Source organism: Phaseolus vulgaris, chromosome 2, assembly GCF_000499845.2.
Source record: "Phaseolus vulgaris cultivar G19833 chromosome 2, P. vulgaris v2.0, whole genome shotgun sequence".
Lineage (NCBI taxonomy): Eukaryota > Viridiplantae > Streptophyta > Magnoliopsida > Fabales > Fabaceae > Phaseolus > Phaseolus vulgaris.
This window is the reverse complement of record NC_023758.2, coordinates 17,744,769-17,758,516: the sequence shown is the minus strand read 5'-3', so window position 1 is coordinate 17,758,516 and position 13,748 is coordinate 17,744,769. Positions and strand designations below refer to the sequence as shown.

At 34.4% G+C, this 13,748-nt stretch overlaps 1 protein-coding gene across 2 annotated transcripts; it reads right to left on the bottom strand.

Moving 5' to 3' along the window:
- Positions 1-5,990: 5,990 nt before the first annotated feature.
- LOC137810838 (protein ESMERALDA 1) lies at positions 5,991-13,085 on the bottom strand. 2 transcript variants are annotated; one of them, XM_068612304.1, is made up of 11 exons: positions 12,276-12,909; positions 11,127-11,196; positions 9,983-10,050; positions 9,794-9,882; positions 8,998-9,195; positions 8,286-8,490; positions 8,029-8,196; positions 7,661-7,828; positions 7,391-7,581; positions 6,638-6,842; positions 5,991-6,480 (listed from the first exon to the last, which is right to left on the bottom strand). In XM_068612304.1, exons 1-10 carry the CDS (start codon positions 12,645-12,647, stop codon positions 6,680-6,682), a joined length of 1,692 nt encoding a protein of 563 aa, XP_068468405.1. In that variant the 5' UTR covers positions 12,648-12,909; the 3' UTR covers positions 5,991-6,480; positions 6,638-6,679. The 2 variants fall into 2 exon arrangements, with proteins under 2 accessions (XP_068468405.1, XP_068468406.1); XM_068612305.1 differs by having other exon boundaries at positions 5,991-6,842; positions 12,276-13,085.
- Between the last annotated feature and the right edge of the window lie 663 nt (positions 13,086-13,748).

The window sequence follows — 13,748 nt, the reverse complement described above, 5'->3', positions numbered from 1 at the left end:
TTATTTTAAGTTAAGATTTGCTTATCTCCAGGGAAAGCTGTTGCACGTTGCATGTGCGGTGATAAAAGGAGATTGAGTCTCCAAGTAAAGGTATGTTGTTTTTGCACACTAAACTGATAATTGTTACTTTTGGTGAGCCCTAGCTGACTTGATCGTTGGAGTGTAATCAACAGGTAGCGCTCTCTGTCCCAACGAAGCCTTATTCTAGCACAACAAGGAGACGTGGGTCAGATTCCATAAGAGGTAGATCCAGGAGGAGGCATTCAACCTAGTCAACCGACAGGAGAGTCAATCAGCGAGAACAACAAGATATAGATACAATCAACTTGCAGGATAACAACTGAAACAATGAAATGACAATTTATTAAGGAATTTCTTCTTATATTCTCGTTTGTAAGTGTTTTTCTCTATTTCCACTAAATATAACAAATCACAGTTGCTTTTCATTTCATTTTCATATCACAATCACATTAAAAACATGAATCTTAAGGTCTTCTGTAGGGTTATAGTGAGGTTAGGCTTCCAAAAAAATATTGGTTTTTCAGACAACAAAATGAACATTTAAAAGAAGAAGAACATATCTACAATCCAAATATAGTACTTATGTGTTATCTAATCACCAATTGACTTTAATATTTTTTTTCCCATTTCCTTTACTTATTCATGATTTCAACATGAACTTTTTGTTGAACCAAGTGGTGTTCAAGCTTTGAAGAATCCAAACCCGTTGAAGGATGTTGAAGCCTTGGTTGTGCTTGCTGTTGCTGTGCTGTTTTAGTTAGGATATGGGGTAGATTGTGTATGTAATTCACCTCTTGATTGAATCCAAAGCATAGGCATTCTCAATCTTTTTGAAAGAAAAATGTTTTTCAAACTAAGTTAAAAACAACTGATTGTTTATACTTAGATGTTTTTAGAAAAGATTGAAAACTGTTTTTCAAATGGTTGAGCTGTTAAAACCAAAACAACCGATTGATTCGAGGAAACAACCGATTATTTGTTTTGGTACCATAACAAAAAAACTGTTTTATCTTTGACTGAGCTTTAAATGATTTAACTGCTTACGCTTCAGTCTTTAAATGCTTTGACCTATCACTAAATGCAATTAAGAGTTTGTTAAGATTTGATAACAAACTATATCTTTGAATAAATTCAGAAAAACAGATTTGAGTAACAAGATTTTGAATACAGTTTTTGAGTTTTTCAAAGAGTTGAGATTGCCTAGAGTTTGTGATTGATCAAAGTGTGTGGAATAGGATTTTGGCCTGTATTGATTTCAGACTATCTTCTGTAACAAGTGTAATCCTTGTACTCTGTTGAACAAGTTTCGTTTGTGTGTTTGCTGAGATTTGTTGTGTGTTCTTGAGGGGATCAAGATCAACAATCTTAGTGTTGGTGTGTTGGCCAAGAGAAGTGTGTATCTTGAGGGGATCAAGGTCACTTTCTTGGTTGTGGTGTAAGTGATCAAGGTGTGGTTGCTTAGTAGATTTCCTCAGTGGTTTCTGAGAAGACTGGATGTAGCTCTGGGTTTAGAGTGAACCAGTATAAACATCTGTGTGCATTCTCTCTATCCTTAATCTCTTTAAATTCAGTTTTGATATTTGTTTGCTGGTATAAACAACCGATTGTTTTTCTGGTACTGCTGTTTTTGCTTGCTGTTTTGGTAAACTAGATTCCTTATCAATTGTTTCTTGAGATAATTTCATTCTTGACTTAAAAGTTTGCGAAAACCCTCTTTAAACAATTCACCCCTCTCTAGTTTAAAGTCATCCATTCTAACACTTTTTTCTTTTCTTCTCTTCTTCTTTTTTTGTATATTTTTTCAATTAATGATAATAGAAATATATTATTCCTATTTCCAACCAAATAAATTATTTAAACTTTAAAACAACTAAATCCAACCATCCCCTTTTCTATATATAAATTGCATCTATATTCTCCTTTCTTAAACATGCTAATAGGTAGGAAATATATCAGTTAAGGTTCAGGATGCAATAATAATAACAAAAATATTATTGGCTCAGAAAGGGATATCACAAAGATATAATACAAATGCCTTAACCCTTTTCATGTTCTTTTATGATGTAACATAAAATAAAAAATCAAGCAACCACAATTGTCAATTCATCGGCGAAACTCTCAAACTATTTAAGATTCACACACACTCACTTGACATAATTAGTTTAATTGCTTATTGCTTGTCATTCTCTATTCTAACCAATCATCCCGTTAAATTTTCATGTACCACAATCTCAACTAAATTTGAATATGGATTCAACACATTTGCTTTTCCAACTAGGGGTGGGAAAGGAGTGCAGGCTGGCCCGCGGCCCACTAAAAAAACGCAGGGCAGGTTGCTTATGTCAACCTGCTGGCCCACTTAGGCCCGTCTCGCATAACCTGTAGCCCACGCGGGCCAAGTGCGGGGCGGGTTGGCCCACATAACTTTAAAATGTATAAATCTTTTTTTACACCCCCATATTTTCTTCATGTAGCTTCATATTTCACATTTCAAAAATTTTAATAACATCTTACTACGCATGTCTCATGAAAATAATAATATAATACCATTTACCTAATGTATCTAAATAAATAAAAATCAAAATTTTTATTTAAATTTTTTTTAAAAAAAATATTTCTTATGCGAACCAACCCTTATGTGGGGCGGGCTATGCGGGGCGGGTCAACCCGCATTGCCACCCCTATTTCCAACCCATGTCTATATCATTTCACTGTTCTAATCTTTAAACACAAAATCTGAATAATAGTTTTCCCACAGTTCAAATTAATATTCCAGTTCTCACAATAACATTTAAGAAAAAAATAAAATTAGAAAAACAACTCAAAAAATAAAATAAAACTAAAAATATATGAAAATTAAACAACTAAAAAAATAAGTAAATTAAACAAACTGAAAGGAAATAACTAGAAAGATAAAACCATGTTTTGTGCTCAATCATCTCTTCTTAGCAACTCATGCAACTCTATGTTGAAAATCCTCATCTACAATTGTAGATGGTCTTGCTTCATTTGAGGGACACTTATCAACATGAAATATTACTGAATTATGGCACTTATCAACATGTTAAGGTTATGACGAGGCCCAATCAGGTTGTTTGCTCTCAATGTAGTAAATTTAGACATCCAAGTGTCTATTGTAAACATAAGAAGCAATCATTTATAACTAATAAGAAAGGACCCAAGGAAATCTGGGTACCATAGAGTTCATAATTCTTATTGCAAGTACGGTGAACAATAAAAAGTAACAAAAAAGATATCAACCTTCAACCGTGGATGCTACACACATACAATGAAAGGTCCACATTCTATGCCTAACCACATGCATAACCCCCCCTATAGACGATACACCCTCAAACAACAATAAATTGTTTATATAGTAAGATGTTTTGATTAAATACTTCTTAAGACATTTTACCAGATGATGTGATTGCATGTGTAGTATTAATTGTTGAATTAAATTTGTAGAACTAAAATTTATCAGACAATCATAAAACACAACAAGTATCCTTCAAAGAGGAAGAAGAATATTCAAGTTCCTTAGATCCTATGGAAGAAGAAAATTGTGGTCATGCTAGAGAAAGCATTCATTCTTTGGTCCAAGGTCATCTTTTTTATTATCCTTAAGGTGGATAAAGTTATAAAATTTAAAAAGGAACAAAGATGTTAAGCTAAAGAGGAGCTTAAATCAATGGAAGAAAGAATAGAACTTAAGTCAATGGGAAACTCGTGTAACAGAAGAAATTTACTTTCCTTGTACAAATTTTGTAATAGACTCGAGCATAAAGTCCAAATTTTGTGGAATTATTGTTTCAAACACTGCATCCTATAATAAAATGCTTATGCTTAAAGATCATATTTCCCTTATATAATCTAACCTAATGGAGTTCAGTGTAATAAAAATTTGAAATCCATTCAAACTTATGTTATAATATATATTTTATATGTTTTGAATGGGTTTCGTGAAGAAGAAAATGAAGTTGAGAAAGCTTGATATGTTGATGTTTGTTTTTGAAAAAACTATGTGTTTTAAAACTTTATTGTTTTAAGCACAATAAAAAGGGAAGATTGTTAGATCCTAGTTCAATAAACCCTTTGTTTGATTTTTGATTAAATTCTTAAAAAATAAAGTATAAATCATGAAATTGTTTTGTTAACACATAAAAGTATTTACTTAGCATCAAATAATGACACACACAAGTGCTTTGACTGGTGATCAATAAACATGTGTTCTCCTTATTTTGCATAATAAGTATAAGCTTTAATCAGACAATATGAACATGGTTTTAAAGATAACATTCTTCACAAAATATTCATTATACTTATTATATGTTTGTAGAGAACATCTTTAAAAAAAAACATTTTGAGAGTCCATTTTTACATCAAAGATCTCTTGAAAGACATGCTAAAGTTGTTCCACGCATCAAGCATCTTACACGAGCTGAAGGTAAGTCTAGAAAGGCTATTTGCCTTGTCCGGTCACATTCTTTTATGTAGTTTGGAGAAAGCTCTTTAACTAAGGCATGTTTAACCTGTCAACTTTGGGATGTTGCTTGAAGAGGAGAACTACGTTTAAGGATGTACACCTTACATTTAATGTCTCTCCAAGATTGAATGTAAGAAGATGCTAGAAAAAAAATACTTTTCTAAAAACTGTCACAACAACTACAAAAGATGTCTAACAAATATTTTATTCTCAAGTTTTATGAATATATTTTTAAAAAAGAAAAGTTGACGATAACGAAAATCTTGATACAAAAATGTAGGCAAGATTTTAAGTTTCCAAGCCTACTAGTTTTGACAAAGAACATTGTGTGTGTTCATTAGCAATCTAAAAGAGTGTTAACCTTTGTATATGTCATAAGACACTACCTTTCTTTTAATGAGCGAACATGTGATCTTTTTAATCACATTCTTTATAAACATCCTAATGGTTTAGTCAGAAGTGGTTGTGATTCCAAATAATACTTAGTGATTTATCCAGGGTGGCTACATTTAAAATAACAATGAGTAGTTTAATCAAGAGTTGTTGTGTCCCAAATAATATTGTATGCTTAACCAATAGTGACTATGTTCCATAAAATACTTCTTAGTCAAGAGTGATTGTTGTCCAAATAATATTGTTTATTGAGGAGTAACTGCAATCCAAATAATGAGCGATCTAAATAATACTTAGTTTTAATCATGAGTGTTGTGATCCCAATAATACTCAATTTTAGTCAAGAGTGATTGAGGTTCAAATAAAACTCATTTTTATCTTAAAGTTGTAGTCTACCTAGATAAACTTAATTAGTTGACTGTGAATTTGGAATAATCTTTGTTAAGAGATGAATCAATGTAAAAACATAATGTAAATTATTCTTTCCCCTATCACTTTAGCTTGAATGTTATTTAGCTATAACTAATTTTAAAAGAAAATATTTGCAAGACAAATTTTGGAAAGTTATTTATCAAACTCTAAGTTGCATCCCACATTTCTTATCAAAGACAATCTCTTGAGAAAAGCTTTTGACAATTCATCTACTTTAACATTCACTTTGCTTGTTTATCAAACAAAATTTCAAAAGTTTTAAAACACAATTTAACCCTCTCTTCTTATGTTTGTCCTCTCTTATGTTTTTATTTGTGATTGATTGAAATTTTGTTATCATGCTTTGTAAGGAGAATATTGTATTACATGTATTATTAATATGGCCCTTGATAGTTATTTCTTCAATAAATGGGGCGTAGGTTATTAGTACAGAACTAGATTGTTTGTCTGGTTTTAAAGAGATTATTTATAAACAGAGTGTATGTAGTAAAAATATAAAGCCTTAAGAATAACTCCTTAAACCTCTTTTAAGTTTGCATCCAATCAGATTCTGCGTAATTTTAGAGCATACAGTAGAGTAAAAGGCATTCATTGTGAAGCAAGATGAGAAATATTTTTGACATGTTAAGTTGTGTGATTATAAGGAAGTGCAGCAGATGTGTGAATATGAATAGTGAACTAATTACATTCACTGGTATCATCACTAAAACAATGGGGCACCAATGAAAAAGAATAAGAAATTCGTACAACCAGCCATACAAACCTACTTGCTAACAATGGGGGCCTCAATATGAGGGTAAAGAAAATACAAAATTAATAGCATGGCGGGATAAAGTGAAAAAGTGGGAAAAAAATCTAAAACGGGAGAATAAAATAGTATGGCGGGACACCCTGAATTTAGTTAAATGTACAGAGAGCATGCTACAGCCTTGACACATGAATATCGATCGTACTCCAGGTAATGTACAGGCAGGGTGTGAAGGACACTAACTTGTCCTCTGGCTCTTTAAACAACTTGTTCCACAGGGCAGGTGCTCGTGCTCATTCCTATATGAAACAGCTCTGTCAATGTTCTGGGTGAGTTTCCTGCAAAGGAACGCTTGCCATTCTCTCTTCTCAATTGGCATCATGTACAAAAAAGATGCCACTCCCTTGAAATTCAATCCAAATATATAATCAGATCAAAGAGACCTTCAACAAAATCCTTTGACCCACGAAAACGGAGTGTGCCCTCCCACCATATGGTAAGGGTAAAAAAATGAAACAATCACAATATCAGAAATACAGTTAGCAGCAAGGCTGGCTCACAAAATTGTAGGTTGCGGAAACACCCATCGAATTCTGAGTATATCAAGTTGCCGATGCAGATCTTGAATCATCCGTTCTATTGGCACGGCACATACAATCTGGGCATGGAAAGCTGTATATAGAATCATTCGGTCTTTTGAGCTCAACCCCCTTCGAATCGCTATGCCACCTCATGCTCAGCAGTTGACGCTTAAGACTTTTCCATCTGGAAACCAATGAAAATAGATGGGGTATTTAGATACTTTCTGTTAAGAAAAAAATCTTCAACAATTTTACTGACCTACAAACCTCATTGAACACAATCAGAATTCTTTACCGTGTCCTAACTCCTAAGAAATTAATAGCAGAATAGCCAAGCCCTATGGTTCTTCAAAAACAAAACTAAAACAGAAATGCAATCCAATTAGCAAAGCTTCCTGTCTCTCAACATTTTCCTTAGACTCGGTTAATTGGAGCACGAGTACATTTTGGCATACAAGAGTTGCATAAAGTAGCACAATTCTTGTATAAAGGATAGCTCAGTAGCCTAATTTACCAAATAGTTTTCCAAGTAAATTTTCTCCAGTTCAATATAATAAAAGGATATTTTCTTCAAAAGAACCTTGTCTTATGTCACTTCTCCCAAAATTGTAAATATAATTACTTTCAATATCAACAAAACAAAGGGGAAGGGGAAGGGGGAATTTTTTCTGTGCGGGGAACGCATCTAATTTATTGTATCCTCAAAAAATTGAACTGAATAACAAAACATACCCTATATTGGGATTATCAAATAGTAATGCCAGCTTCCGCTTATCAGGTCTAATTGTCTTAGCATGTCCACCATACAAGTATCTTCGGTGACCCAGAAGAAAATGAGGGAAGTTGCCCCCCTGAGTTGTGACAAACACCTCACTGTGAAGACAAACAGTGTAATCTATAGCAGCCATCCTGGAAGAATAATTCTAGAAGAAGTAACTATAGTCAAAATCATAGCACTTAACCAATGAAGTGGTGAAATAACACAAGAGTTCAAATGTAAACCTTAAATGGAGCAAGCTCCTCTTCAGCAGCCAGGGTCTCCTTAGTATGTAAATTAGGAAACATTTGGAGTAGAGGGGCCATAGTTTTTTCAGCATTATATATTTTCCCAGATGCCAAAAAGATAGACGTGTTCTTCGTGAAACCCATTCCCCTCAGCATAAGGCCAACCTGAAGAAAAGGATGGAGGCATGGATTATAAACAAATGAATTAGAAAAAGACATAAACAAGTTTGCTGCATAAGGAGCACTGTAAGAAATTTGGAAATTTCAGGCTAGACAAACAACTTCCCAAATGAAAGAAGCACTCCCTGAACATTTATTCCTCTTCGCACTGGCTAAAATCATTAGAGCTTTAAGCAGACTATTACCTCTAATGGGGTAAGGGGACACTTCCCATTGATCCTGATTGCTCCTGGACGTATAACTCGTCCAGGTTTTGTAAATTTCCCTTTCCAACCTCTTTCTCTAGCCGCAATCATGTCTTCTCTCTCCTGTTTGCCACCGTCAAAAACACAACAAGAGAAAGCAACCATATCCTGCCCATGGAAAGAATGCGCATCAGTTGCAACAAAGGTTAACATGTAACCTTCATAATTAATAACATTCATATCTGATCAAAACAAACCTCTTCAAAACGAAGATGTACGGAGACATATTTACCACCATTAATGGCACTGTGTTTTCTCATTCTTTCAACCAAAGATTCACCTATGGACAATATAGGACTTGAAAACCGTAAAGCCTCATAATTTGCTAAGCATCTAAGCCTCTGGACAACTGGAGGAGCATCAAATGACAATCTGTTTGCAAAAGGTGATATCCTTATAACCCTGCACGAATAAAATTCAATTTAATATCCAAGCCTCCTTATATCAAGACAATAAACATATTTTGATGATAACAATTTTACAGTAAAAAATTATCTATTGTTTGATATGTCCCAACCAAATCAAGTAAAGATTGAACATCATTGTAGTAGTTAAGTCATATAATATAAGACACTTCCTCTCATAACACTAATCCAAACAGATAACTGGCAAGGAGGAAAATATAGTTAGTAAAAAAATTTGCTAGTGATACCCAAATATATGGGCCCTTTACCTAACTTTCCTTGACAGAAAACAATGAAAGAACATCAGCTCAAAACATAGTCATAATTCCTAGCTGCGAATGAAGCCAAATATTATATCATACAATGGAAAAGAGGCAACATTATGAACAACTTTATATTCTGGTTTACCTTGGACAACTAACAATTACTCCAAAATGTTTAAAAATAACTACCCATATCAATGAGAATAAGGAAATAATTTATATAACAAGCATCATATACTCACTTTTCTTCAAGTAACTTAGGGAGTACCACATCTCTGTAATACTGAATAGATGACCATGCCTTGATCCTGAAATTGTGAACGTTTGTCATGTTGCTGCCAAATCTTTCCATTAGATACTCGGGAATCTTGTCAACCACTCGCACATCATTTTTCAAGACATTCAGAAAAAAATCTTCATCATAAATGTCCCTGAATTTGCTGGAAACACAAAGCATTACATATATATAAGTTTAGACTGTTTCAAAATGAATACCCTGATCATCATAAAAGCATCAAGAAACTGACTGCAATCAAGTTTATTATAAAGTACTACTATAAATGCATAATATTCCATTTAACAAAACAGCTTACTAATATCCATATTCAAAACTGGAAAAGGACGTTTCATTTATTAAAAGACAACCATTAACAAAGATATTAAGATTTCACCACTTAAATGTTTCTACAACTTAATTGACATGAAAGAAAATCTTTAGCTAGCAGTTTAAAATAACAATCTCTCAGACACTTTGGTAATCGTTTTTTCACAATACAAATTAAGTGCATCCAACTTTATTATAAATTTATAATATCTCTTGGATATAAGTTTTCCACTTTTCCTGTTTTGGAGGATGTGTTATTCTCTAGTAGTTGTGGTTCCCCATATCTCTCTAAAAACAATTTTATTTTTTAATTTTTTTTAACAATAGCATGAGAAAAATACACATAACATAAGTCTAAGAGGTATTAATCTTAGGCCATCATAAAACACTAGATTTTTCAAGTTCAGAAAAACTTAATCGATAGCATAACTAACCTGGGATCTTTCCATATGCTATGATAATGAAAGTTGGGGATCACAAGCGTAGCATTGAGATAGCCAGCCACTGCAACCGCATTGCATATCTGTAAAAAATTGTTATCATTCACAAAATATGAGTTGAGTAAAAGCACGTCAAGCACACTTTGAATATAAGGAAAAACAGAATGTACAGAAAACACTTACGGATGTCCTCTGCTGATTTAAGCCACCATTAGCCTCCACGTATATGTATCCATTTGATTCAGGTAGGCCTATCAATAATATAAGAAATGTAAATCCATAGTTAATCCAACACAGTACACTGCAGAAGATACAGACATGATTCAGCACACAGACAGCAATGAGCAACACCATCAGAGGAATTCTGACAAGAATGGTTCACTTTATAAATTAAAGGCAACTCTGCTTCAATAAAAGATTTTACTTCCCAATATTTGTTCTTTAGATAGAAAAGGAAAAATTATTAGAGATAAGAAAAAAATACAAGGATAAGGACTTCAAAACAGAAAAGGCTATTATACATGAAAAAAAAAAAGCTTTATAAGACTCAAGAATGTAGCATGGCTTCCAATCTCCAAATAACAGGAAGAGCAAGAATGTGACAGTTGAAACAACTGGAGCAGAACACCCAAGAGATGACAGAAACATAGTTTTGATGTAAAATGATGTCATGAACCATCATTCACAGAAGCCTAAGCTGGTGAAGACTAGTCAATGTTTTATATTATATTTCAAACATGCCCTTCAGACAAGAGAGAGCCAATAAGCTTAAAGCAAGGATAACTACATGATGATCACCTACCTCGCACTTAAATTCAACTTTTATGAGAAGAATAGGAGCAGCAAGGGTAAAACTCTAGACAATCTGATAATAGTGGATTGAAACCATACTAGAAATAAATTGGACCTAACTCAACTCGCAAGGCCAACTCAAGGAGAAGGATTTCCCGAAACCTTGTAAGGAGTATTTTGGCCATTTTCTGAGCTAAATGTAAGGCAACTTAACACACCCTCAAACCTAGGACTGGGGCATCTGAAGCATGAAGTTTGCAAGTCTAGACATATATAGGTGGCCCTCAACATCAAGACTAGATGGACTCGCATGCCATGTCATGGATGGCTTTATGTCATACCTCTAACAAGAGATATCCTAAAAAATGCAAACATTAAATTGCAACCAAAGGAACTAAATGAGTATCAACAAGGAATAAAAAACCAATGGTACCAAAAGCACTAACAAATTATACACCAAAACAAAAAAATAAGATAAAAAGGAAAATGTCATCATTTACTGTCCATAATCAAAATTTACTGTCATCACTTATACCTTCACAAGATCTGTTCAGACATGGATTCCACTCACCACCTTTATAGGGAGTCTTCCATATTGTTGATATCTGAAAGGAAATTTAAGAGCTTGTCACTGAACGTGTCCATCTAGAACCAAAAAACAAATCAAACCAGGAAAGTATAAAGATTTGTAAAGTACTGTGGAAGAAACCACAAAACGACCCAAATTTTGCAAGTATAATAATTAGAAAAGAAAGATCCATGCACAGAATCAAATATCGTGAATGATCATTATAAAAGACAAAAAGAAATTGTCCTTACAAGAACTAAAACATATTCATAAAACACTTGTAATTTTAGCCTCCAGCAGTCCAGAAAGGTTTAAAAAATTTAGAAGAAAATTTTGGGACCAATATTACAAACATTAAATCCTAACAATATTAAGCTCACTCCTCTCCTAGCTTATTGGTCAGTTGATATCTTCTCAAACCACGGAAGTATGAGCCTAAACATTGCAGACTGCCTTTCACAAAATATTACCACCAAAAGTGAAATTCTGTCCAAATGAATGAACGAATTCATAAGCATATCAACAAAGGAATCCCTTTTCTTTATTTTGGAAATGATTATTAACATCCCAAAGGAATCCCTTGGAAGTCGGGTGTCAAGATTAGTTTGTTTTCAAAAAGAATACGTTAGGTCAAATTGACATATTATGCAGCAGAACTAATACAGTGTCGGACAACAAAACTCCTAAAACGATATAACCCCCAACACTCTCACAGATAACTCAACGAGCTCCTTTGACCGTTAGAACCAATTTTCTCTATTCAAAATCTGCAATCATGCAGTTGTAAAGCATTTGGCCAATGGATCACTCACATTACCCTAGCCTCTGGATTTAGACCTGCCAAACAATCTGACTATTAAACGCATCACAAAGCACAAAAGCACTTCCAGAAGCAATTTAATTACATTCGAATGCAAGATGCAAAACCAAACAACAAATCCAGACGCAAAATGCAAAGGCTAAACCTACATTAGAAAAGGCAACAAGTCGAAACTCGATTCCAAACAAAGAAATAAAATAAAATAAAACGAACTCCATCCGAATAACCTGACAAATCACAAATCACCGAAATCCGGGGAAAAATAAAATATAGAGAGATTTGAAAATGAATCGAACCGCATCGGCGGAGGAATTGTCGGAATCCATTTCGAGGTGAACCTTGGCGTAGAGCTGAGGACTACGGTAGACAGAGCCGGGCGCAGGACGGTGCTTGATGACCGGAACGACGTCGAAGGACGCGGTCCCCATGTACAGCAGCATGCCGGAGATGTATATGAGAGGAGCGAAGAGGAAAACGCCTTGTCGTCGGAGCAGGACCGATAGAAACATCCAGCTGAGCCGCTGCGCTGCGGTCCGACCGCTCCCCCGGTTCGGAGAGAACCGCCCGGTCTTGGACCGCCCGTGGCGGAGTCTCGGCGACCGGAGCGGAGACGGGGGCGGCGACGGTGTGGAGTGCCCGCTGCTCGGTAGCCGGTTGTACGGGTGCATTTGGGATCAACGTTTCCACATCACAACCCTCTCTCTCTCTTTCTCTCCTACCACCGCAGCCGCACGCAGCGCGATGTAACGTTCCGAGAAAACGACACCGTTTCTGGCTTGATTTCCTGATAGAACCAAGATAGAAAGAGAGAGAGCACGTGGGTTGGGTTGCCTTGGCTATTGGCTAGCCTACCAGTTAAAACGCTTTGCAGTCTTTTCCTTTTTGTTTTATGGAGAGGGAAACCACGACATGCACCTATTTCGGCTTTCTATTTTTTTTCTTTTCTTTTCTTTATTATTACTTTTTTTGTGACTCAGTGCAGGTGCGCCAAGAAAGGTATCACGCATACCAGAGGACTCAACGCCTTCCAACGATTTTTTTTCTTTTCTTTTCTTTTCTTTTCTCTTTCTCTTTTTCTCCTAACACATCATCTTCCTCTTCAAATTATTACACTGTTTTGGGACTTTTCTTTTATTTTGTTTCTTTTTTTTATTTTGTTTCTTTTTTTTTCAAACTCAAACTAAACTTATCTAATCTACTTTCTAACTGATATTCTTTAGAATTCGTGTTTTGTGTTATCTTGTGTTGTCCAGATGTTTTAGGAGATGTCGTGATCGTGTTATATACAAGGATTTTTTATTTTTTTTCCCCCCTTTAGTCAAATATTTGATTTGATTTTATATGATCTTGTGCTAGAAATTTATTTAAAAAAATATGATTTATGATAATTTATTTGAACAAGTTGCTTTTTTTCTTTCCAATTTACGAGATTATTGGGAAGCACAATAATATTATTCTATAGTTAGTGAGTGGTGATGGTGAAAACAAAAAAAAAATATAAAAAAAAAATAACGATGGTTCAATAATCTTTAAAGTACTCAAGATATCATTGATTATGGTTGATAAACAAGTTTGAAACCCTATCTAAGTAGAGAAATTTACACATCGTTTAATTATGCTACTTTTGACAAAAAAGTACTTAAGCGCATATGCATTTATTTGTGATTGATTCCGTATGCATTTTTGTCTCGAGCGTGTACAAAAAAAAGAAACCAACAACAATTTTGGTTCGCGTGTTAAACCAAAAACATGTATAAATCATAAAGTGG